Consider the following 26,294-nt stretch of genomic DNA (forward strand, 5'->3'; position numbering starts at 1 on the left):
CCGAAGTCCTCGTCGGTTCACTTCAGGACGACAGAGCGAGCCGCCGTAGAATCTCATACAAACTATCGCTCCTCCTCAATCAACCGAATGTTGACGTTTACAACAGGGAATGCAGCCCGCTCCTCTACAGCTTGCTGACAACACGGGATGGACTTTCCAGCCGAGACTTGAGGGAGAAACGTCTAGTGCAATTCCAGCAAGATAAGGTTGAATGTATCAAATTTCGGAAATGGTCGACAGAAACGACAGAGTCCCCATGATGACAGGCAGGACAAGGAGATCAACCATCGGCCCCACGCCAGCGGGGGGCAATTCGAAACAAGCCAATGGCAGCAAGCAGAGCAGCGCAGGGGAAAAAACGCCAAGCCATCCGAGCCACAGCAACGGGAAGGTGAAGAAGGAAAAACAGGTGCACGAGCCGGTCAGGACACCACAGGAGAGGAGTAAAATCTGCGAAAGACTCAGGTAAAGCATGACACAGAAGCATAACACACGGTAGAGCACAACACAGGGCTTTTTGAGCTCACAGACACGTCTTCAATCCCTGATGTCTTCAGTTCTAGCTGCCTGTCACTGATATTTTGTCACTCAAAATGTTATGCATTGAAGGCCTTTGGTATTAACTATAGGTTCCCCAAAGACTAATCAGCCAGGTTCTCTTTGCTTAGCTACGTGCTAGGCCACATGTCTATAGGCTACATTTGCAGATCATGTAGCTATTCTGCAGTGAATTTAAATGTGCTACACCAGTGGCTGTACACAATTCAGTGATCCTCAATCTTGGTCCTGGCTGGATGATGCACAACAAAGTGTGTTGATTCAACTAATCATCAACTCCTTATTACTGGCTCCCCAGCTGCCATGTCCTCCAGGAGTCCCTGCTCAGCTCAGCCAGTGGATACAGTAACTATAGAGGCATCCTCAACTGGTGTGTGGTCATGCTGGTAAGTGCTAGCCTGCCTATGATTAAGGAAATATGGACATGTACACACCATATAAATATAATTATTAATCATTCAATTTCTATGGTACACACTAAAAATATATATATATATAAAATTAAATGGGGGGGGGGGGGGGGGTTCTGATGTGATTAATAAGGAGCATGCTGCACTTGATGCACTTGTTTTCTTCCAATTATTGATAAGCATGCGCCTATTAAGAAACTGACTGCTAGAACTGTTAAGGCCCTGTAGATTGATGAGGAATTGAAAAGCTGTATGGTTAGGTGGGACGATGCAAAAGGAGTTCATATCTAATTGGCAAACTTACTGTAAAATTGAGAAATTATGTGACTAAACTGAACAAAAATAAGAAATTGTCTTATGAAACCAAAATAATTGACAAAGTATGATGGGAAAAAAAGTGTTGGAATACTTTAAATTAAATGATGGGCAGAAAGCCATTCAGCTCCATCATTCATTGAATCAGATGGCTTATTTATAACAAAACCTTCTGATGTTGCCAATTACTTTAATGACTTTCTTTGGCAAACTTAGGCATGAAATGCCAACAACATATTCATGCATTAAAAAAAACTAATAATGAAAGAAAAGCATTGTAATTTTGAATTCTATGAAGTTAGTGGAAAAGTTGTCCATCAATAATGAGAAACCACTTGGTATAGACAACTTAGATGAAAAGCTACTGAGAATAGTAGTGAAATATATTGCCTCTCATATATAATTATTTTATTTATTATTAACCATGTTTGTCCTCAGACCTGGAGGGAAGCCAAAGTCATTCCACTACCCAAGAATGGTAAAGTCCACTTTACTGGCTCTAACAGCTGACCAATCAGCTTACAGCAAACTTCTGGGAAAATTTGTTTTTAACAAATACAATGCTATTTCTCTGTAAACAAACTAACAGACTTTCAGCCTGCTTATAGAGCAGGGCACTCAACATGTACTGCACTGACAAAAATGACTGATTGGTTGAAATAATTTGATAGTAAGAAGATTGTGGAAGCTGTACTGTTAGATTTCATTATAGCCTTTGATATAATTGACCACAACTTGTTATGGCTTTTCAACCTCAGCTCTGAAGCCACGATATGGCAATATTTCTAATAGAACACAGGGTTTTCTTTTAAAACATTTAATTGTGTGGTGTACCGCAGGGCAGCTCTCTTGGCCCTCTACTCTTTTCTATATTTACTAATGACCTCCAACTGGCATTAAGCAAAGCCAGTGTGTCTACTAGGGTTTCCGTTAGCAGGTAATAGCTGGCTTTTGTCTATTTAAAAAAAAAATATATATATATATATATATATATATATATATATATAAAAAGCCACGTTGTCCGGGAGAATAACAAATCCCATTGCTTTTAAACCTTTTCATTGATGGAAATGCATTTGACTGGTCATGCTTACTGGTCTGTAGGTTCATTTGCATAATTTAGTGGAATTAAATTGGCATGTGTGTACAGTATATTTGTTATGTATCTCATTTATCACGTGTACAGATACAGAACCTTTGAGTGCAAAATCTGTCAGACAGCATGAGAGCTGCTGCTGCAGCATCTTGTGGTGCTTTCAAGACAACTGGGAACTCTGAAAAATACGAGGTTAAATCATGACTTCAGTGATCTTCAGGTCGGAAAGTCGGGGCCCTAGAAAGAGGCTAGAGTTCCCAAGTTGGAATTGCGAGTTGGATGATCGTTAAATGTTTTTTTCCCCCAGTCGGAGCTCGTTCTTTTCCCCCCCAGTCGTTTTGAACGTCCTGAAGTCAGAGTTCTGAGTTCCCAGTTGTTTTGAACGTGGCAACGGAAGGCAGGCTTCATCAGCGCATCACACACCACTTTGCAATGAGCTGGAGGCAGTATGTGTTTTGAAAACATATTTAATTGTTTGAAACCTGAATGTTTTAATACACATGATGAGGCATGTCTTACCTTGCTTCAAAGTAGCCTATTAGATCTCCCATCTTTCTACATTTCTAAACAATATTTTCAACTCTGACACATGAAACTGCTCACATGTTCAGTGCCCTTTTGAACAGTGTTTTCCTGCTAATTGCATTATGGAACTAACATTCACATGTATCCTCCTGCTTTGTGCGTATTGCTGCACTTATAATGAGAAGAAATAATAGTTAAACGTTCTGATCTGTTGCATCGGACTTATTGCTTTTTAATGTTTAAAAAAAAATAATGTTTCCTAGGCCTACTGGCTGTATGAATTTGGAATCTATAGTCCCACAACTGTCCCATAGTCTGTTTGGAATAGGCTATTTCTTTCTCAACAAGCTGACCAATAGAATAGGTATCATAAACTTTTCTACGATAGTAGATTGACATAGGCTAGTGATTTTACTGTTCGTTACTCAGCTTGTTGGCTGAGGAAAAGTACATGTGGACAGTTATTCTGTTCAAAGTACACCAGAATTCGGTAAGAAGGACCGCACATCATTTCATCCTCGACTTGCATGTTCTGGTCATATGAGTTACCATATTCTAAATGTGATGTCTGTCATTCTGAGCACCGTGGGTGGACGTCCTAATCCGGTTACGCACCCAGTGCATATGGGTCCGGTAAATTAAAACATTGCCGGTCAAATGTCCGGTGCCACATTTTCCGTAACGGAAATCCTGGTGACTATGTATGCTTATGATTCAACCCTGTACGTGTCAGCAACCACTGCAGCCCTAAACAAAGAGTTGCAGTCAGTTTTAGAATGGGTGGCCAGTAATAAACTGGTCCTGAACATCTCGAAAACTAAGCATTGCATATGGTACAAATCATTCCCTAAGTTCTAGACCTCAGCTGAATCTGGTAATGAATGGTGTGTCTGTTGTGCAAATTGTGGAGACTAAATTACTTGGTGTTAACTAGGATTGTAAACGTTCATGGTCAAACCCTATTGATTCAATGGTTGTAAAGATGGGGAGGGATCTGTCTGTGATAAAGAGATGCACTTCGATCCTCTTCACTGTAATTGGAGTGATAATATCAATACTACGTATGCCAGACTCTCCTGGCTAAAAGGAAAGGAAAGACTGACTGCATCACTGTTTTTTATAAGCATGATAATGTGTTAAATTCAAAATTGTTTACATAGTCAACTGACACACACCAGTGGTCTTTTCACAGTTCCCAAATCCAGGACCCCAAAAATCCAGCGCAAATTCAAGAAAACGTGCAGTATTTTATAGTCATGATTGCATGGAACTCGCTTCCAGCTTAGATTTTGCAGATAAACAACAAACCTGGTTTAAAAAAACCTGATAAAAACAACACCTCGCGGCTCAACGCCTCTCCCCCATTTGACAGAGATATTTTGTGTGTATGTACTGATATGTAGGCTGTGTGGCATTGTGTTTTTAAATGTATGGGGTTCTGTCCTTGACCTGCTTTTGTCTATTAATGTTCATTATTATGACATGTTCTGTGTGGACCCCAGGAAGAGTAGCGCCTGCTTTCCCAGCAGCCAATGGGATCCAAATAAACTACCAAATCTAGGCCTGGGATTGTGCCCCTGTTTTGCCACTGAAATCATCTAGACCTATTTATAATTAAACCGCTTTCACAGAATAATCACCTGATCTAAAAGGTGTTTTGAAGACAGACATTCAGAAGTAGGCCACTGCTACATTTTCATAAAGCAGGCTGTGCAGAAGCCTCTGGTTGCTCTGTGAACCACCATCACTCCGTTAGTCTGGTCTTTGATCTATTTCAGCTGGAAGCCAGTTGCGGTAGGAGAGGTGCCCTGAGGTTAGAGCCACAGAGAGAATATAGTGATGCTGCTGGTAACAGAGCAGCTATATTGGGGCTATTCAAATCAATCTGCATGGATCCATATTGTCTTTTTTAGACTCTGAAACTCAGACCGTGTTGAATACTCTTCTGTCAATCAGGGCATTCATTGGATCTGTGCAGACTGAACTCTGATCAGCTTTGAGGATGGATGGTTGATTATCTTTCTCAGTAGGCCTACATTTCTTCTTTCCTGCCAATAGCTGCAGTTGTTTTGATACCTAGCTGAGATAGGCAGACCATCTCAGCTTCTCTTGTGCTGTTGTCTACACAGTGAGAATCATGCATACAGTAGTTAACCGTTGTAACTCAACAGTGTGGTCATTTCTTTTCAGTGCTGTCTCTCAATCGCAATAGTAAACATGATTTTATCCATGCTACGCCTGTGCACGGCAAACATTAAATGATCTGTTTGATAAGAGAATAAGGAACTCGTCCCTTCCCGCCTCATATTTTATTATGAGAGAGAAGTGTTATATGAGCTATGAAGAGACTTGGGGACCTAGGACGAGAGCCGATGCTTCTTGTCCATGTGTTATACAGCTTGCCTCATTCAACTCTCTCGCTCTCACCCACCCACCCACCCACTCACTCACTTCTTGATCACTTTCGTGCCCTTTATATAAACAAACTAAAACGTTACTTTACATTGTAGCAGTAACAGAAAAGACAGTCACCACCCCTCTCTTGACACTTTGGCAGATAGACTCTGTGGTGGGTATTTAACACTAACACGTTGTCCTCCTGTTTCTCTCAGTGAGAGGAGTCTGACAGGAGTTCTTACTCTAATCTCTCTACAATGTGTCACTTCACATATTTTGACTCATTGTACTACTCCACCTGCCTCATGTAGCCTACTGGCAGACAGGTCGAACCACACAGCCAAGCAAGTTTTCTGGCATAGGTCCATTAGACAAACCGGAGGTCCATTTTAGCTAGGTTTAATGCGGTCTCTGATGTTTTGATCAGTCAAGTTTGCACTGTTTAGATAAGCAAGGTGCAACCTATTTACACAGTACAAACACGGTCTGCCTGGTATGCTAGGCTGCTGGCATTGTTACAGTAATGGAGTGGGCAATGGGCATTAGCTGTCAGTTGACTTTGCTGGGGAGGCCAAAGCACTCATGACTCCCATCAAGCGTTTGATTTGTCAGATGATGTGTTACAGTTCATTCTGTCCCCAAGGCTAAGGTCAAGTGAGGACACAGTCTGAGGTGAGAATGTATTTCTTCCTTTGAGGATAACCATTTTCCTGTTCTCCTTCAAAAGTGTGACTGGAAGTTCAAGGGTATTTTATCGTTTTCTTCTGGCAGAACATTTCTAACTTGCACGGACAGAGGGGAGGAATTCTTAAATGATAATTACTGAAATGAATGCGGACAGAATCCCATGTCTTCTAGCTAAAAATAAACACCCATTTATTGCTGTTTGAAGAGAGACTGCTGGAAAAGCTTCCCGTCTTCAAAGCATCTGAGCGAGAAGTCTAATTTCCAAAGCCGGTATTAATCTGTCTTTGAAACATGATCGCTATGCCATTCCCCAGAAATCATCCCTATATTCTTTGTACCCGGTAATGAATAATTATGAAATTCAAGTGGAAAATTGCTGGCAGGAGGGGATATGTGGGCTAGAAAACAGATCTAACAGCGAGGAATGTCCATAGAAATATAATTAATTTTAATGTATTTCTATGGGCATGACGTCCACTGTCCTTTTTTTGCAACAATCCTTTACAGATGGCTTACCACATCGTCTTACGTCAGATTCCGCCTGACAAACGTTGTGTAGGAGTGATGTCATCTGACGTAAGAAAATATTATTCTGTCACAATGATGCCCAGCTAGTTAGAAAGGGCTTGTTCCTTTGCATGTGCTGCTTAATGTAGGCCTAACCAGGGCTCCTGGTCTAGGCTCCATCTATCCACTGTATGTAGGCTGTGTCAATAAACCATCAATATTGCAGTTTCCATATCTAATGGGTCATGTACACTATATATACAAAAATATGTGGACACCCCTTCAAATTAGTGGATTTGGCTATTTCAGCCACACCCACTGCTGACAGATGTATAGAAACCTAAATTGCTATGCAATCTTCGTAGACAAACATTGGCAGGAGATTGGCCTTACTGAAGTGCTCTAACTTTCAACGTGGCACCGTCATAGGATGCCACCTTTCCAACAAGTTCCAACAGTTCATCACATTTCTGTCCTGCTAAAGCTGCCCTGGTCAATTAGGAAGTGCTGTTATGGTGAAGTGGAAACGTCTAGGAGCATCAATGGCTCCGCCACGAAGTGGTAGGCCACACAAAGCACACGGAACGGGACCGCAGAATGCTGAAGTGTGTAGTGCATAAAAGTTGTCTGTCACTCACTACCGAGTTCCAACATTCCTCTGGAAGCAACATCGGCACAAACTGTGTGTCGGGAGCTTCATGAAATGGGTTTCCATGGCCGAGCAGCCGCACACAAGGCTAAGATCAGCATGCGCAATGCCAAGAGTTGGCTGCAGTGGCGTAACGCTCACCACCATTGGACTTTGGCGCAGTGGAAACGCGTTCTCTGAAGTGATGCTTCACCATCTGGGAATCTGATGGACGAATCTGTGTTTTTCGGATGCCAGGAGAACACTACCTGCCCCAATGCATATTGCCAACTGTAAAGTTTGGTGGAGGCCCCTTAGTTCCAGTGAGGAGAAATCTTAACGCTACAGCATACAATGACACACTACGTGATTCTGTTCTTCCGACTTTGTGGCAACATTTTGGGGAAGGCCCTTTTTTCTGTTTCAGCATGACAATGTCCCCATGCACAAAGTGAGGTCCATATAGAAATGGTTTGTTGATCGATGTGGAAGAACTTGACCGGTCTGCACAGAGCCCTGATCTTAACCCCATCGGATAACTGTGGGATTAATTGGAATGCTGACTGCGAGCCAGGCCAAATTCAACAGTGCCCGACCTCACTAATCCAATCTTGCAACCTTACAGTTAACTCGTCCAACGCTATAACCACCTGCCTCTCGTTGCACTCCACAAGGAGACTGCCTGTTACACAAATGCAGTAGAAGCCAAGGTAAGTTGCTAGCTAGCATTAAACATATCTTTATAAAAAACAATCAATCAATCATAATCACTAGTGGTTATGGTTGATGATATTACTAGTTTATCTAGCGTGTCCTGCGTTGCATATAATCGATGCAACGCTGGGGGATGATTTAACAAAAGCACAATTGTTGGATGACTGTACCGAACCATAAACACCAATGTCTTTCTTAAAATCAATACACAGAAGTATATATTTTTAAACCTACATATGTATTTAACTAAAATAAGCCCAGGTTAGCAGGCAATATTAACCAGGTGAAATTGTGTCACTTCTCTTGCGTTCATTGCACTCAGAGTCAGGGTATATGCAACAGTTTGGGCAGCCTGGCTCATTGCGAACTAATTTGCCAGAATTTTACGTAATTATGACATAACATTGAAGGTGTGCAATGTAACAAGAATATTTAGACTTAGGGATGCCACCCGTTAGATAAAATACAGAACGGTTCCGTATTTCACTGAAATAATAAACGTTTTGTTTTCGAAATGATTGTTTCTGGATTCGACCATATTAATGACCAAATGCTCGTATTTCTGTGTGTTATGTTATAATTAAGTCTATGATTTGATAGAGCAGCCTGACTGAGGGATGGTAGGCAGCAGCAGGCTCGTAAGCATTCATTCAAACAGCACTTTCGTGCATTTTGCCAGTAGCTCTTCGCAAGCACAGCGCTGTTTATGACTTCAAGCCTATCAGCCTAATGGCGGGTGTAACCGATGTGAAATGGCTAGCTAGTTAGCGGGGTACGCGCTAATAGCGTTTCAAACGTCACTCGCTCTGAGACTTGGAGTAGTTATTCCCCTTGCTCTGCAAGGGCTGTGGCTTTTGTGGAGCGATAGGTAACGCTGCTTCGAGTGTGGCTGTTGTCGATGTGTTCCTGGTTCGAGCCCAGGTAGGGGCGAGGAGAGGGACGGAAGATATACTGTTACACTGGCAATACTATAGTGCCTATAAGAACATCCAATAGTCAAAGGTATATGAAATACAAATGGTATAGAGAGAAATAGTCCTATAAATACCATATTAACTACAACCTAAAACCTCTTACCTTGGAATATTGAAGTCTCATGTTAAAATGAACCACCAACTTTCATATGTTCTCATGTTCTGAGCAAGGAACTTAAACGTTAGCTTTTTTACATGGCACATATTGCACTTTTACTTCTCCAACACTTTGTTTTTGCATTATTTAAACCCAATTGAACATGTTTCATTATTTATTTGAGGCTAAATTGATTTTTATTTATATATTATATTAACTTAAAATAAGTGTTAATTCAGTATTGTTGTAATTGTCATTATTACAAAAATCGGCCGATTTTAATCGGTATTGGCTTGTTTTGGTCCTCCAATAATCTGTATTGGAGTTGAAAAATCATAATCGGTCGACCTCTAGTAGCAAAGTAGCAAAGCGGGGACCCACCCATGAGATGTTCGACAAGCAGTTGTCCACATACATTTGGGAATGTAGTGTATGTTAGGTAGCCAAAGGCCACATGCATAATTCATGCTTTTTTTATTTTTAACCTTTTATTTAACTAGGCAAGTCAGTTAAGAACAAATTCTTATTTTCAATGACGGCCTAGGAACAGTGGGTTAACTGCCTGTTCAGGGGCAGAACGACAGATTTGTACCTTGTCAGCTCGGGGGTTTGAACTTGCAACCTTCCGGTTACTAGTCCAACGCTCTAACAACTAGGCTACCCTGCCGCTCATCGCTCATGGAGCGGTCCGCACTCACAGGAAGAAAAAAACTGCCACTCCAAATTGGCTCCATTCATTAAAATCACAATTTAACCAACAATCCATCTATTGTTGTGGCTACCTGGACCTACCATTTCGTATTGAAACCAAACCATATGATTTGAATGAAAAGTATTTGAATAAAACATGAAAAAAGGTGAATGTAAGAAGCTCACCATTTTAAAAAGGCTACATGTCATATTAAAAACATATAAACACTCTAAATAGGTCAGGAGCCTACAAATAAACACATTGTGAGTGTGACAGGCTGGTAAGGAGTCGGGGACATTAGGTCCTCAGCATTTAAACAACATTTCTTTTGTATTAAATCATTTTATTGCCTTGAACGGGTCTTTTTTTTCACTGGCCTTTTCGGAACGGGTCTTACTATCCTCGAGTCCATTCGGAACGGGTCTCCTTTAAATAATAAGTTATGCATATCGGGTCGTGTGGGAAAGCGGGGTCCATTTGGGAAGGGGTCAAATGTATTAGACCTGTGAAGACCTATAGCTCAAACATACAGGTAGTATTGAGTATTATTATTATTTTTTTTAGCAAATTAGCAGTTCAATTATATCAGATGACAGAAAACAGGTACATTGTGAGAAATGAGGAAAGTTAGTCTTTATATATATTTATTTCACCCTTGTTGATCCCACATCTCATCTCCTGTTTGTTTTTGGAGAAATACAGGAGGAAAAACAAGCCATACTGTATCAAGTTTCTCTGCCTGGTGTGGGTTGGTCCCCAGGGTAATCTTTTGCCAGAATAGATTGTTATCAGCCTTCATAGAAGGGAGATGATTAAGTATGGCTCATATCAATATGGGGCAGTAGACTTTGACCTGTCAAAATCAAGATGGGATCCCATCTCTGGTCCAGACTGGTATGCATTCCTCTAACTACTAAACTTTTTATTTTTTTTTATTTCACCTTTATTTAACCAGGTAGGCTAGTTGAGAACAAGTTCTCATTTACAACTGCGACCTGGCCAAGATAAGGCATAGCAGTGTGAACAGACAACACAGAGTTACACATGGAGTCAATAACACAGTAGAAAAAAGGGGAGTCTATATATACATTGTGTGCAAAAGGCATGAGAAGGTAGGCAAATAATTACAATTATGCAGATTAACACTGGAGTGATAAATGATCAGATGGTTATGTACAGGTAGAGATATTGGTGTGCAAAAGAGCAGAAAAATAAATAAATAAAAACAGTATGGGGATGAGGTAGGTGAAAATGGGTGGGCTATTTACCAATAGACTATGTACAGCTGCAGCGATCGGTTAGCTGCTCAGATAGCAGATGTTTGAAGTTGGTGAGGGAGATAAAAGTCTCCAACTTCAGCGATTTTTTTGCAATTCGTTCCAGTCACAGGCAGCAGAGAACTAACACCCTGGAACAGAAATTACTACTGATCTATGTCTTTTCCTTCATACGATTTTGTTTGTATGAATTTTGTCAATACAATAGAGAAGTTAGACATGCTCCGGAACTTTGGCGACTATTAAGTATTTTTTGGGGGTTGGATGTGTCAACGTATAGTTCATACATGTATAATCAATGAGCAGAATTACTGTCTTACCTCAATTAACCATGAAATCTCTAGTAGAAAGCAACTGTTTTTCTGGAAGCTGTGCTGCACCCCATGTGGGCCAGCACCCTAGAAATTCGAGTTCAACCAATGAGCTTCAGCCCCACGCCATATGAGTCACAGAGGGAGAGCAATGACGTGGCGCACAAATCTGCACATAATGTGATGTAGTATGCCATTTTTAGGGACGACTTTTGGCTCATGAGTGCTATTTTCATAACTACTGGCTAAAAAGTACACAAAAGTACTGGAAAATCCCTTTAATAAGAATGGCATAGCCTAAGTTTACTATCACAGTGTACCTTTGATGTGAACACTCCCATATGATTTCCAATTGATAAAGCACATTAGCGCCGTCTCCAACAACAACAAAAAATATTGGTCGACCAAGAGTCGTCTCTTCTTTCAATCAATTGGTCAAAATGTTTAAACATTTATTTTCATATAGACACATTCTATGTTTGAATAAAATCAACTATATGTAGGCTACTGTGCTTGTTTGACGCTTTAAGCACAGCGATCAAATAAACATTTAAGACAGACAAATTACTAAAGAGGAGCCTAACCAGAAGAACAAATCATGACCCTCCTCCACCTGCTGCTGGCCTTTTGCAGATTCAACCGTTTTAAGCTCCTGACGTTGCCGGGAATATGCTACACCAATGTAATGTACAGGGTCATAGGCTACACCAATGTAATGTACAGGGTCATAGGCTACACCAATGTAATGTACAGGGTCATAGGCTACACCAATGTAATGTACAGGGTCATAGGCTACACCAATGTAATGTACAGGGTCATAGGCTACACCAATGTAATGTACAGGGTCATAGGCTACACCAATGTAATGTACAGGGTCATAGGCTACACCAATGTAATGTACAGGGTCATAGGCTACACCAGCGGTCGGTAACCTTTTCCATTTGGCGTGCCAAGTTATCGTATCATTTATAGGGATCTGCGTGCCAGTTATGATTTTAATTTGCACATTTTTGCGGAACAGTTTCATTTCATTTATAATAAGGTGGTTCTTCCTTTTAAAGTTACGAGCTTATGCTGTAACCGTTTGTGGTAGATGGTGTGGTGCAATGACAGAATGCTACCATCTCAAAATCAATGTCATGGGTTTAATCAAAACTCTATGTAAATGAAAATTATACAAATCTAAAACTAACTTTTTATATTGCCAATATGTAAAAATAGCTACCATTAAGCCACCAAATACAAACATTGCAGCCCACAGGTAGAAAGTATCCTGATTTAATCCTATAAATCACATTGGCTACACATGACCTATCTGCAAGGAACATGACACATTAAATCAACTATTAACTTGGTCTGCACAAAGCTTGTGCTATCAACATTGGAGAGAGCTGGAAAGATGTTAAATATTGTTTACGTTGAGAACTATTGTCATTCTCAATGGATGTAAACACACTTAGTTTACTTGCTGTTTGAGGCAAAGAAAAAAATGACTTTGAGAAGCTCCACGGTGATGGTGAGTTAAGACAATTGGAAATAGTATCAGATCCCCAAATGGGAACATTTATAGGCCCATATTTGTGCGCAGGCCAGGTATGTGGCAGGGTCTGCAGAGAATCACTGATTACAAAGGGAAAACCAGCCACGTCGCGAACACCGTCACGCTCCCAGACAAGTTAAATACGTTCTCCATGGCCGACATGAGTAAGACATTTAACCGTGTTAACCATCGCAAGGCTGTCGGCTCAGACGGCATCCCTAGCCGGGTCCTCAGAGCATGCGCAGACCAGCTGGCTGGAGTGTTTACGGACATATTCAATCTCTCCCTATCCCAGTCTGCTGTCCCCACTTGCTTCAAGATGTCCACCATTGTTCCTGTCCCCAAGAAAGCAAAGGTAACTGAACTAAATGACTATCGCCCAGTAGCACTCACTTCCGTCATCATGAAGTGCTTTGAGAGGCTAGTTAAGGATCATGTCACCTCCTTACCTGACATCCTAGACCCACTTCAATTTCCTTACCACTCCAATAGATCCACAGATGGTGTATTCGCCTGCACACTGCCCTATCCCATCTGGACGAGGAATACCTACATCAGAATACTGTTGTTCATTGACTATAGCTCAGCATTCAACACCATAGTACCCTCCAAGCTTATCATTAAGCTTGAGGCCCTGAGTCTGAACCCCGTCCTGTGCAACTGGGTACTGGACTTCCTGACGGGCCGCCCCCCAGGTGGCGAAGGTAGGAAACAACCTCTCCACTTCGCTGATCCTCAAGGGTGCGTTCTCAACCCCCTCCTGTTCACCCAAGACTGCATGGTCATGCACACCTCCAACTCAATCATCAAGTTTGCAGATGACACAACAGTACGAGGCATGATTACCAACAATGAGACAGCCTACAGGGAGGAGGTGTGGTGCCAGGAAAATAACCTCTCCCTCAACGTCAACAAAACGAAGGAGCTGATCGTGGACTTCAGAAAACAGCAGAGGGAGCACGCCCCTATCCACATCGACGTGACCACAGTGGAGAAGGTGGAAATGTTCAAGTTCTCCTGCGTACACATCACTGACAATCTGAAATGGTCCACCAACACAGACCGTGCGGTGAAGGAGGCTGAAGAAATGTGGCTTGTCACCTAAGACCCTCAAAATTTTACAGATGCACAATTGAGAGCATCCTGTCGGGCTGTATCACCGCCTGGTACGGCAACTGCACCGCCTGCATCACCAGGGGCACACTGTCTGCCCTCCAGGACACCTACAGCACCCGATGTCACAGGAAGGCCAAAAATATCATCAAGGACAGCAACCACCCAAGCCATGGCCTGTTCACCCCACTGTCATCCAGAAGGCGAGGTCAGTACAGGTGCATCAAAGCTAGGACCAAGAGACTGAAAAACAGCTTCTCTGAAGGCCATCGGACTGTTAAATAGCCGTCACTAGCCGGCTTCCATCCGGTTACGTAACCCTGCACCTTAGAGGCTGCTGCCCTACGTACATAGACATGGAATCACTGGCCACTTTAATAATGGAACACTAGTCACTTTAATAATGTTTACATACCTCTTTACTCATCTCATATGTATATACTGTTGTCCATTCTACTGTATTTATTCAATGCCACTCAGACATTGCTCATCCTAATATTTATATATTTCTTAATTCCATTCTTTTACTTTTAGATTTGTGTAATGTTGTGAATTGTTAGATACTACTGCGCTGTTGGAGCCAGGAACACAAGCATATCGAATACACCTGCAATAACATCTGCTAAATATGTGTATGTGACCAATAACATCTGCTAAATATGTGTATGTGACCAATAACATCTGATAAATAGGTTTATGTGACCAATAACATCTGATAAATATGTGTATGTGACCAATAACATCAGCTAAATATATGTATGTGACCAATAACATCTGATAAATAGGTGTATGTGACCAATAACATCTGATAAATAGGTCTATGTGACCAATAACATCTGATAAATAGGTCTATGTGACCAATAACATCTGATAAATAGGTCTATGTGACCAATAACATCTGATAAATAGGTTTATGTGACCAATAACATCTGATAAATAGGTTTATGTGACCAATAACATCTGATAAATATGTGTATGTGACCAATAACATCAGCTAAATATATGTATGTGACCAATAACATCTGATAAATAGGTGTATGTGACCAATAACATCTGATAAATAGGTCTATGTGACCAATAACATCTGATAAATAGGTCTATGTGACCAATAACATCTGATAAATAGGTCTATGTGACCAATAACATCTGATAAATAGGTCTATGTGACCAATAACATCTGATAAATAGGTTTATGTGACCAATAACATCTGATAAATAGGTTTATGTGACCAATAACATCTGATAAATAGGTTTATGTGACCAATAACATCTGATAAATATGTGTATGTGACCAATAACATCTGATAAATAGGTCTATGTGACCAATAACATCTGATAAATAGGTCTGTGACCAATAACATCTGATAAATAAGTGTATGTGATTTGATTTGAGGTAGGCCTAGTCTATACGTAATCAAGTGTGTTTGTGTCCTTTCTCAAGATTGACAGGAGCGATCCAAACAAAAGACAATTAATAAAATGACAACTCACAAATGGAATTAAATAAACCTTTTCTCACAAATGTAACCTAGGTTATGCATTCTGCAAACATGTCCACACCTCAATGACAACGGTAAGAGTGTAATAATAATATATTGAATGCATTAAAACAATTTTCCATAACCAAACAAACATTGTAGATTAGAAATGATGGTAAATATACTACTGGTGTGTCATCCCCGCAGACTGAAATGGATTAGTCCACTCCGACAGGTGCCAAATATATATATTTGCCATTGATGGACAAAACATTTTTTGGTCTACCAACAGCCTATTAACTAAACAATTGACCAGTCGACTAAATGGGGTCAGCCCTAAAGCACATTTAACATGTATATTTTAATCTTTAACAAACGCTCTTATCCAGACAGACTTACAGGAACAATTAGGGTTAAGTGCCTTGCTCAAGGGCACATTTTGATTACTGGCCCAATGCTCTTAAGCGCTAGGCTACCTGCCACACACTGATTACAAAATCTCTTCTATTGCAGGTCTTGAGCAATGCACGCCTTTTCCTGGAGAATCTCCTAAAGTAAGTATGTGCAGCTATAGGCACCCCAAATAACTATTAGTCTAGGCTATGTTAAACTTCTATATCATCATTTGTTTATCACTGAGATCCTAACTGTATCTCCCATCACGACTGCAGATCTATTCATTTTGACCGCAGCTTCTGTAGGAAGCCTCTTATAACCATCTCCTTGTGAACAAAAATATCCATCCATGTGACTTTTTTTTTCTTCTCTTTCCCTCCTCTCTCTAGATATGGGATATTGGTGGACCCCATCCAAGTTGTTTCACTGTTCTTAAAAGACCCATATAGCTGGCCTGCACCATGCCTGGTCATTGGTATATAGCTTAAATCTGTTTCCTCTTTGGCATGCTAACTGTATTATTGTGGTGGTTGTACATCTTCCAAAATCTATTTATTTGAATAGCTTATTGTCTGGCTTTTGTTGCTTAGCAACCTGAGTCTATACCTGTTTAAAATATACCACCAAGTGTTTTTCCACCAAGTGTGGGCAAATGTACTCATTTTGGAACAACATTGTAGCCATATTATACGGCTGTCTTTTGTTGAGTACCAGTCTGTGTTTATTTTTCCTCTCCTGCAGTCTCCAACGTGTTCATAATGGCAGCTTTGTACACGGAGCGGAGGCTATCTGTGGTGAGTGTCGTGCCATAATGTCTGGGACTAATGTGAACGATGCACTGTGAAATCTTACTAATCTCTGTTGCTCGTGAACACAAGCATTTCAGACATCTGTTGGCTGGAAATGGAGGGGGGCAGCATTTTCCTCTAATCAAAACCAATGTGGCTCCTCTAGCTAGTTGACAACAAGGGCTGTTTTTGGGTCTTTGGAAGGTCACTTGTTTTTTTGTTTTTTGTTAGATAAGGATTATATTGTATTTCACCCTCCTAATATTTATTAGATAGGTCAGTGAAAGACTGACAGGAAAGGTGGGAGGAGAGGGGAAAGGATGTACTAGAAAGCGTGGGCTGGATTCGAACCCACAGCCTCACTGGTACCCACACTCTTACTGGTACATGTATTCTGGAGGCAGTCGATTTAGACCATCCCAGTCCCACAGAGATCCCAAATAGTTTTAATTGTAATCCTGTGCTCAGGCCACTGTGTTAACAATGGTTTTAATTCCTGTTGCTCTGCAGGGCACCATTTCAGAGACGACTGGAACATTCCTTTACTTGGTCAATCTGACTACCCTCCTCTGTTTCCCATCAGCCACTGTGCTCACGCTGACCTCCATGACCCCAGGTGAGATGGCCTGATCGTGATGCTTACACTGCATGGTCATATACATAGATCTAATGTGTCTAGGCTTCAAATATTTCTTGATTAAAAAGACTAAAGGCTTTTCTCAGAGTGGATGTATTTAAAAGAGACACAAATAGTTGTGTAAAGCTTGATAATAATAATATTTTTCTTGTCCAGCTGGTGGAGTCTTTGCCCTGGGTGTGTACACCATCCTCTTCATGAAGCTGTACTCCTATAAAGATGTTAACATGTGGTGCAGAGAGATTAGACATACCAAAGCCCGCACCCTGACCCGCTCCCATTCATGTGAGTACTACTGACCACTAATGACCAGTAGTACCACTGTGTCTAACTTTACATTTTAGTCATTTAGCAGACGCTCTTATCCAAAGCGACTTACAATTAGTGCATTCATCTTAACATAGCTTGGTGAGACAACTCATCATATCATGTACATTTTCCCTCAACAAAGTATCTATCAGCAAAGTCAGTGTTAGTAGGAAAAGACAAGTGACCTTTTTTGGGGTGGGGTGTGTTAAATAACCGTGGCAGTTATTTAAGATACTCTTCAAAGAGGTAGGGTTTCGGACATTTCGGGGTGGGGGAGTAGGAAGGTTGAACACACATTCTGGATACGTTGCAGGGGTTTGATTGCACAAGCGGGGAGCCCAACCAACAGCGAGTTGTAGTAGTTTAGGCGGGAGATGACAAGGGCCTGGATTAGGACCTGCGCCACTTCCTGTGTGAGGAAAGGTTGTACTCTACGGATATTGTAGAGCATGAACCTGCAGGAGCGAGTCACTGATGTTTGCAGAGAACGACCGGGTGTTGTCCAGGGTCACGCCAAGGTTCTTTGCACTCTGGGAGGGGGACGCCGTGGAGTTGTCAACCATGATGGAGAGATCTTGGAGCGGGCAGGTCTTCCCGGGAGGAAGAGCAGTTCCGTTTTGTTGAGCTTGTGGCGGGCTGACATCCAAGCTGAGATGTGTCACCACCCAGGCTTCAGATAAGGAGAAGAGTAGTTAAGTGTCATCTGTATAGCAATGATAGGAGAGACCATGTGAGGATATGGTGTTACCGAGTGACTTGGTGTAAAGAGAAAAGAGGAGAACACTTGGGGGACACCAGTAGTGAGAGCACGTGGTGCAGACACAGATCCTCTCCACGCCAACTGGTAGAGCGACCTGCCAGGTAGGATGTAATCCAGGAGTGTGCAGAGCCTGAGACGCCCAAACCTGAGAGGGTGGAAAGGAGGATCTGGTGGTTCAAGTTGTCAAAGGCAGCGGATAGATCTAGGAGTATGAGGAGAGAGAGTCAGCCAGCATTAGCAGTGGAGAGGCTCTGTGATACAGAAGAGAACGGTCTCGGTTGAGTGAACCGTCTTGAACCTGGTTAGGGTCAAGAAGATCATTCTGAGAGAGTTGGTCAGAGACGCTCACGTGTTTTTGAAAGAAAATAAATTAGGGATACCGCTCTGTAGTTTTTGACATGAAAGGGGGTCAAGTGTTGGTTTCTTGAGAAGGGAGGGGACTCTGGCCATATTTAAGTTAGAGGGGACGCAGCCAGTGGTCAAGGATGACTTGATAAGGGAAGTGCGCAATGGGAGGAGGGGAATGGGGTCAAGTGGGGTAGTTCTGTGTGAGTGGGATCAGTGGGCTCAGTAGGCTTAGTGAATGAGTAGCGGACTTCGTCCACAGAGGGAGGATGGAGAAGAGTTTCCCAGGGTTGGCGACAGAATATTTAAATTTAGAATGATAGTGGCTTTAGCAGCGGATACTGAGGAAGAGAAGGTGGAGTGGAAGGATGATAGGTCCTCCGGGAGTTTTCCTCCATTTCCGCTCAGCTGCCCGCAGTCCTGTTCTGTTAGCACGCAGTGAAGGACTCGGCAATGAAGTGGGAGTGGAAGGTCGAGCCGGCCGGGAGGAAAGGGGACAGTGAGAGTCATAAGATGCGGTAAGGGAGGAGAGTAGGGTCGAAGAGTCAGGAAACAGGAAGGACGAGGATTTAGCAGAAGGGAGAGAGGATAGGATAGAAGAGGAGAAAGTAGTGGAAGAGAGAGAGTGAAGATTGCAGCGACACATGGACCATCTGGGTAGGGGCTGAGTAGGTAGGGTTGATGGAGAGAAAAGGAAACATAGTCGTTTCCAGAGACATTAAGGTGAGGTCAAGCATATTGCCTACATTGTGATTGGTTAAAGGGTGAGGTCAAGCATATTGCCTACATTGTGATTGGGGAAAGGGTGAGGTCAAAAGTGGAAAGGTGTCGGTATGTTAAAGTTGCCCAGTACGATTAGTGGTGAGCCATCGTTGGGAAATTAGCTGATCAAGGTGTCAATGTCATTGTGGGCGATAGATGACAATAATGTTAAGCTTGAGAGGAGAAGTGACCGTAACTGCATGGAATTCAAATGAGAGAGACAGTTGAGAGAGGGGGGGAAAGAGAAAATCGCTATTTAAGAGAAATTAATAGCCCTGTGCCACCACCGCGACGACCAGATGCTCTCGGACTATGAGAGAACACATAGTCAGATGACGAGAGAGCAGCTGGAGTAGCAGTGTTCTCTGGGGAAATCCATGTCTCCGTCAGGGCCAAAACGTGAAGGCAATATAGGCTGAGATGAACTCAGCATACAGGTTTACCTTCATACTACCTACCTTACTTGCTGTGTGTGTGCGTAATTAGGACATAAATTCATTTAAGTAAATGCACAAATAGCCCAAAAAGTTATAGAGGTGCTTCAAATTCTATGGCCATCTTTCTACAGGACACCCTGAGAGGATAATACTCTACCTGGTTGACATTATTGGTATTTGTGATCTTTACTCCAGTGCCGCTAGTGTAATTATGTATAGCATTATGGATAGCATCGCCATATTAGAATGTTGACATACTCACTCTCACACTTACACACAGCTCTGGGTCTTCTCTCAATTTGCACCCTCGATAACACGGATGCTGGCTGAGATCTGATTGGCTATCCCAGGATAATTACGCTGACCTCTCCAAAATGCATGTGATGTGAGGAGAAATAGACGGGTATTTAATTAGCTGTGTGAGTAACTTCTGTGACCTGTTTCTTTGGCTGGGCTGTTGTTTACTGCGAAAAGCTTTCAGCGTTTGTTTAAATATGTATATTTTGCCCCCTGAATAAATACGAACACACACACAGATGATTAGATGCACCCTCATGTATGCAGCAATGTCACACTTTCTGAAAAGTTACTGTTCTGCCATCGCCATCTATTGGTTGTTAAAAGTACTGCTGTCAGAAATAATACTTTTTTTTCCATCCACACTTTCTATGCCCCCATAGGTCCATCTGTGGCCCAGTCAAATGGATCAGCTGTACATGCTCATGTGTCCTACCCTGGGAATCTCACACACAGAGGTCAGAACAGAAAGAGATGCAGAACATAATGACTAGTAGCTAGTTGCAATGTACAGTTGAAAAAAAAAAAAATCAACCCATAAAATCCAAATCAACTATTTTTACATACAAAATTCTTGAAAAGACAATGTGTAAGATGAATGAATTTATTGTGTGTGTTTCACTGTCCTCCCTCCACAGATATATATTACTTTGTGTTTGCCCCAACACTCTGCTATGAGCTGAACTTCCCCCGGTCACCACGGATACGCAAGAGCTTCCTGTTGAGGAGACTCTTTGAGATGGTGAGGTCAAAGATCATATCAGGAAAACAGAGCTGTGCTATTTACATACACCCTAAATAATACACACTGCGATCATTAAAACATATTTTAAAGGGCCAATTCGCAGTTAGTGTTTTTCCCCACAACTGTTTCAGTAAAAAGCTGAGAGATGGGACTGGAGATATGTAATCACTCTCATATTCATAGATGGCGCTATGGATGCAAGAACGTCCCATCCATGTTATTTTTTTGACCATGTTTTGAGGCTATGCAGTGTTTGTTTGCATTCACTTTGTTTACAAACATTGGACTAAAACAAACTAATCTCATGAGGCATTTATTAAGTTACATTCTTCAAGAATCAATGGGTACATATCATACATCTAAAAAATTGATGTTGCAACTGCTGATTGACCCTTTTAATACATTTTAAAGATGCTGTGTCATCTAAAAACGGATCTAAAATCTTTTCCAGCTTTTCTTCATACAGTTACTGATTGGATTGGTACAACAGGTACGTTCATGATGTGTTATCCATACTGACATTACCATTTGTTACTATTTGGTGTATTTTCACTCATCAAACCAGATGAAAATGATTTTCATTAATGGGTGACTTTATAATCACTTCTATGTTAACCATGTCTCACAGATGCACCAATCTAGATGTTATTCTTTTTCAGTGGATAGTGCCGACGATTCAGAATTCCATGAAACCATTCCAGGTAAATATTGACATGTGTTGTCTGTTGGACTTCTGTCTATTCAACTGCCCCATTCCTTTGTACTTGGGGGGTGACTTAGTTTCATGTACCCTCTATGGCAGGATATGGACTTTTCCAGAATGATGGAGCGCATGTTGAAACTGGCTGTGAGTACAAATACAGACCACATAGCCTAAACCCATGTCTCCATTAGGGCTGCCCCCCCCCAAAAAAAAAAATCTTAAATTGACCGAGTAGATTCCCCTCATAAATAGACTGTGTTTTAATAAAATCAACTACACTGAACAAAAATATAAACGCAAAATGTAAAGTGTTGGTTCCATGTTTCATGCGCTGAAATAAAAAATCCCAGAAATGTTCTATAAAAGCTTATTTCTGTCCAATTGTGTGTACAAATGTGTTAACACCCTTGTTAGTGAGCATTTCTCCTTTGCCAAGATATTCCATCCATCTGACAGGTGTGGCATATCAAGAAGCTGATTAAACAGCATGATCACAGGTGCACCTTGTGCTGGGAACAATAAGGCCACTTTAACATGCGCCGTTTTGTCACAGATGTCTCAAGTTTTGAGGGAGTGTGCAATTGGCATGCTGACTGGAGGAATGTCCACCAGATAAATTCTGAGGAGTATTTCTGTATGTAATAAAGCCCTTTTGTGGGGGAAAACTCATTCTGATTGGCTGGGTCTGGCTGCCAAGTGGGTGGTCCTATGCACCCCTGCCCAGTCATGTGAAATACATAGATTAGGGCCTAATTCATTTATTTCAATTGACTCAATTCCTTATATAAACTGTTACTCAGTAAAGTCTTTGAAAATGTTGCATGTTGTGCGTTATATTTTTGTTCAGTATATATGTACTGAGTTTGACTGATGCTTTAAGGACACTGTTTGATGAAATAAGATGCACAAATGTGTTATTTCATAGTTTGTCTTATTTCATCAAATATATACATATAACACATACATACAGTACCATTCAAAAGTTTGGACACCTACTCATTCAAGGGTTTTTATTTTCACTATTTTCTACATTGTAGAATAAAAGTGAAGACATCAAAACTATGAAATAACACGTATGGAATCATGTAGTTAAAAAAAAAGTTAAATGCCAAGTGTGCAAAGCTGTCAAAGGAAAAGGGTGGCTACTCTGAAGAATCTCAAAATATTTGGTTACTACATGATTCCATGTGTTATTTCATAGCTTTGATGTCTTTACTATTATTCTGCAATATAGTAAAAATAAAGAAAACCCCTTGAATGAGTAGGTGCCCAAACTTCTGACTGGTACTGTATGTACATAACCCTTCATGTCCAGACTGTCTAATGGCACAAGGCTTCCTCTCCTCTCCCCTCTACCCCAACAGGTTCCCAATCATTTAATCTGGCTCATCTTTTTCTATTGGTTTTTCCACTCTTCCATGAACTTCGTAGCTGAGCTGATGCAGTTTGGAGACAGGGAGTTTTACCGGGACTGGTGGTAAGTAGACGTTGATTTCCAGTTAGCTTTGTATTTGTTTTTAGTTTGTTATTCGTGCAGTGATACCGTGTGAATTGTACCATGTGTTTGGGTTACATGTAGTGATAGATGTAAAACTAAAATAGCTTAGTCAAAAAAAAAAATGTTTTACTTCGAGCGAGGCTGCCCTGCACATCCTTTCCCTCCATGTCATATAGTGTTGCAACTTTGTCTCTCTGAGCCAGTCACATGTTGTTTTGTAGGAACTCTGAGACGGTCACTTACTTCTGGTCTAACTGGAACATTCCTGTGCACAAGTGGTGCCTCCGGTGAGTAGGAGTTGAAGAAATAACATTGATTGGAACAATACCACCACCTACAGCACTGACTTTATGGCAGTGTGTGTGTGTTCACTAAGTGTCGTAACCTTCTGTGACATTATAACGGATGGTTTTAAGATCTACTGTAAAGTACACTCTTGGTTACTGTCTACAGTTCCAAACTAATAAATAATGTATTTTCATCCGTTCTCCACAGCCACTTTTACAAGCCCATCATGAGGAGGGGAGTGAATAAGTGGGTCGCCCAGACGGCCGTCTTCCTGGTCTCCGCCTTCTTTCACGAGGTTCGTGTGGGTGGCTGTCATCGAACACTGACTCATGGTTTCACACTTGACTTACCTGATTTTACATTTCAGTGTTAAAGGCTGCACTGTGTAATAGTCCTCCTCCCTCTCTTTCAGTACTTGGTGAGCGTTCCTCTGAAAATGTTCAGACTGTGGGCGTTTATGGGCATGATGTCTCAGGTCAGACAACCTTTTCATTATCAAACAGTGGATTTGGGTGACATGGTCCTTTGTTAATGGTTACACACACACACAGGTTTTTAAAGGACCTGGCTTTAGAGTTCAAGGACAGTTTCCCCCTAAAACTGACCTTTTCAGATCCCACTCGCCTGGTTTGTCGGCCGCTTCCTGAGAGGTAACCATGGCAACGCTGCGGTCTGGATCTCGCTCATCATTGGCCAGCCCGTCGCCGTGCTGATGTACGTCCACGACTACTATGTAATACATTACATGTCACAATCATGAACAGTTGGTCGCAAGCAGAGGAGCAATACATTATACTAAAGGACAAATTGAATGTCAAATGTTTACTTTGAAAGGGAAATATTATATGAAGCTTGACTGAATAGTAAGAATTTTACACTAAGTAAATAGTTTGGCCTCCAGAAACAATTTCTCTAATGCACTTATACATCAGAGAGACTTGGCTCCCGTCCTATCATTGCTGTGAAACACTGCCCTGACAAAACTAGAGAACATTTGTAGGCCTTTTCTCTGTTTCTTACTTAGTCTACAATTATGAAGCTCAATGCAGACATTCCTATAGATAAACCTTACTATCGGTGTGCTGCTTTTTCTCATGCGTTTGACATGTCTTTTTTGCCTTTGATTAAATGACCTGAGTATTTTATTTGAAGTTGTGTGAACTCATGTGGCTGCAGTAATAACCAGTCACATGTATTGTGCATAAGTCAAGCCAAATATGTTATTACACTTGTGAAACTGTAATGTGTTTGCACTACAATGCATGCTGTTTGCTAATAAACTTTATTTTTTTTTGCTATAATCTTTGTAAATTATATAAATGGAACTGGTGGAGTTGTTGCACATGCAGCTAAGAAAAATATGGAAATGTCTGTTCTACTCCATTACAACCAACTAATTGCAGCATTACCACAAATGGAAGAGGCAAGTAGAATGGGGAGAAAGTAAGGAACTTGTCTGTCGGCGCTGCGTTAAAGACAAATTGTGGTAAATAGAAAGTATACCAGTTTCATTTTAAGGACCAAGAGAAATGTACAGCTGTTCCATATTGCAAAATAGCTAGGAAGAGATTTAATGTACCGATTCCATGGCACATGTTTATGAACTGATACACAAAACAACGCCGGATTCAAAACTGTTTTTCAATTAAAAATGATAACCCAATAGAATGTTATAGGGGATACAACCATCCCAGCTCTGCATATTGTGCTGCGAAGAGACAATCATTATCATTTGTTTTGGTACTGTCCATATGTAGCTTGTTTTTGGTCACAGGTTCAGGAATGGCTGAAAAATTGCAACATTTACCTGGAGGAGTTAACTCAGCAAATAGCACTGCTGGGTGATTTAAAGTCAGTCAAATCGATCAATAATAACACTCTTGGCAAAAAAAAAATTAAAATCTGTTAACTGAGAATAGAAAAGGTTCAGAACTTTGAAACGGCACAGTTAAAATATGGCAAGTATATATCAGCTGGGAGGGGTTGAGTGTAGCTGGGAGGGGTTGAGTGTAGCTGGGAGGGGTTGAGTGTAGCTGGGAGGGGGAGGGGGGGGGGGACTAAAAACAAAACGGTGTATAAGCTGGAAGTAGAAGCCTAAACATGGTTGTCCATTAGTTTCCTCCAATTAGGGAAGGGGTGGTAGTTAGGTAAATATTTTCCTCCTAAAGTCACAATCTGCAAGAAAACTGATCTACCCCTCCCCCCAAAAATGTACTGAATAGACGAGTGCTCTTAAGATGATATATTCAAAGAGCATCAGAGCTTAAGTACAATGTATTGTAAAATAAGTTGATGTTTTATATGCCAATATTGCCATCCTATTAAAAAGATGCTGGTGATCCAAACAGTAACAAGCATATTGATTGTGTTGTACCAAACATACAGTATGCATTTATCCCTTTACCCCATTCCAGACCTGCACTTAAGTGATCCTTTGTTTTGTCACTAGTATACTGGAACTGTGGTCTAGTTAGCCCTCAACCCTTCATGTTCAGTAGGACCGTCTATACATGCCTTTTTTCTTCAGCAAAGGGCCTACTCATTCATGCCCATGTGCCTGACATCTCTACATAAACCAAATCCAGCCTGTATTCTCACTTCAGAGAAACTAAAGTGCTTAGTTTCTATTGTCATGTATTGTAGAAAGAGTTCGGTTTTAATTCTTTACACTGTTTTCATTCAGGAAGGTTGCTCATTTACAATTTCAAGATTAGTGTGTATTTGATGGGCAGGTAAGAGGTATTTTCAGAATGTGATGTTTGTTTATACTGTAGTAACTCAACTAAAGATCTATTTTAAGCCCCCAATCTAGTGGGTGATGTTTCTAGAACCTTGAATACCAGTGTGAAGTCAGATAGGATTGCATATGTAGGTGAGAGTAGATTGTTTTATATGAAATAAAATCCTGCCTGTGGAACTGTAACCTGACTATTTGCTTTCTTGTACATAATGTAATACCCATGAGTTTACTATGTACATTGCTGCACAATAATTGAGGGTTCCACTTTGGA

The 26,294-nt window shown here is 41.2% G+C and overlaps 1 protein-coding gene across 2 annotated transcripts; it reads left to right on the plus strand.

Moving 5' to 3' along the window:
* Positions 1–24: 24 nt before the first annotated feature.
* On the plus strand, positions 25–26,206 carry LOC139373810 (diacylglycerol O-acyltransferase 1-like). Of its 2 annotated transcripts, XR_011627609.1 has the most exons (18): positions 25–465; positions 857–944; positions 15,832–15,872; positions 16,104–16,189; positions 16,456–16,508; positions 17,013–17,118; positions 17,296–17,424; positions 20,433–20,507; positions 20,688–20,791; positions 21,246–21,284; positions 21,454–21,495; positions 21,597–21,641; positions 22,862–22,974; positions 23,217–23,282; positions 23,491–23,578; positions 23,696–23,758; positions 23,897–25,285; positions 25,324–26,206. XR_011627609.1 is itself a non-coding variant. In XM_071114827.1 (17 exons), exons 1-17 carry the CDS (start codon positions 212–214, stop codon positions 24,041–24,043), a joined length of 1,539 nt encoding a protein of 512 aa, XP_070970928.1. In that variant the 5' UTR covers positions 25–211; the 3' UTR covers positions 24,044–26,206. The 2 variants fall into 2 exon arrangements, 1 of the variants encoding a protein (XP_070970928.1); XM_071114827.1 differs by having other exon boundaries at positions 23,897–26,206.
* The last annotated feature ends 88 nt before the right edge of the window (positions 26,207–26,294 follow it).

The sequence above is a fragment of the Oncorhynchus clarkii genome, chromosome 18, assembly GCF_045791955.1.
Source record: "Oncorhynchus clarkii lewisi isolate Uvic-CL-2024 chromosome 18, UVic_Ocla_1.0, whole genome shotgun sequence".
NCBI classification, from domain to species: domain Eukaryota; kingdom Metazoa; phylum Chordata; class Actinopteri; order Salmoniformes; family Salmonidae; genus Oncorhynchus; species Oncorhynchus clarkii.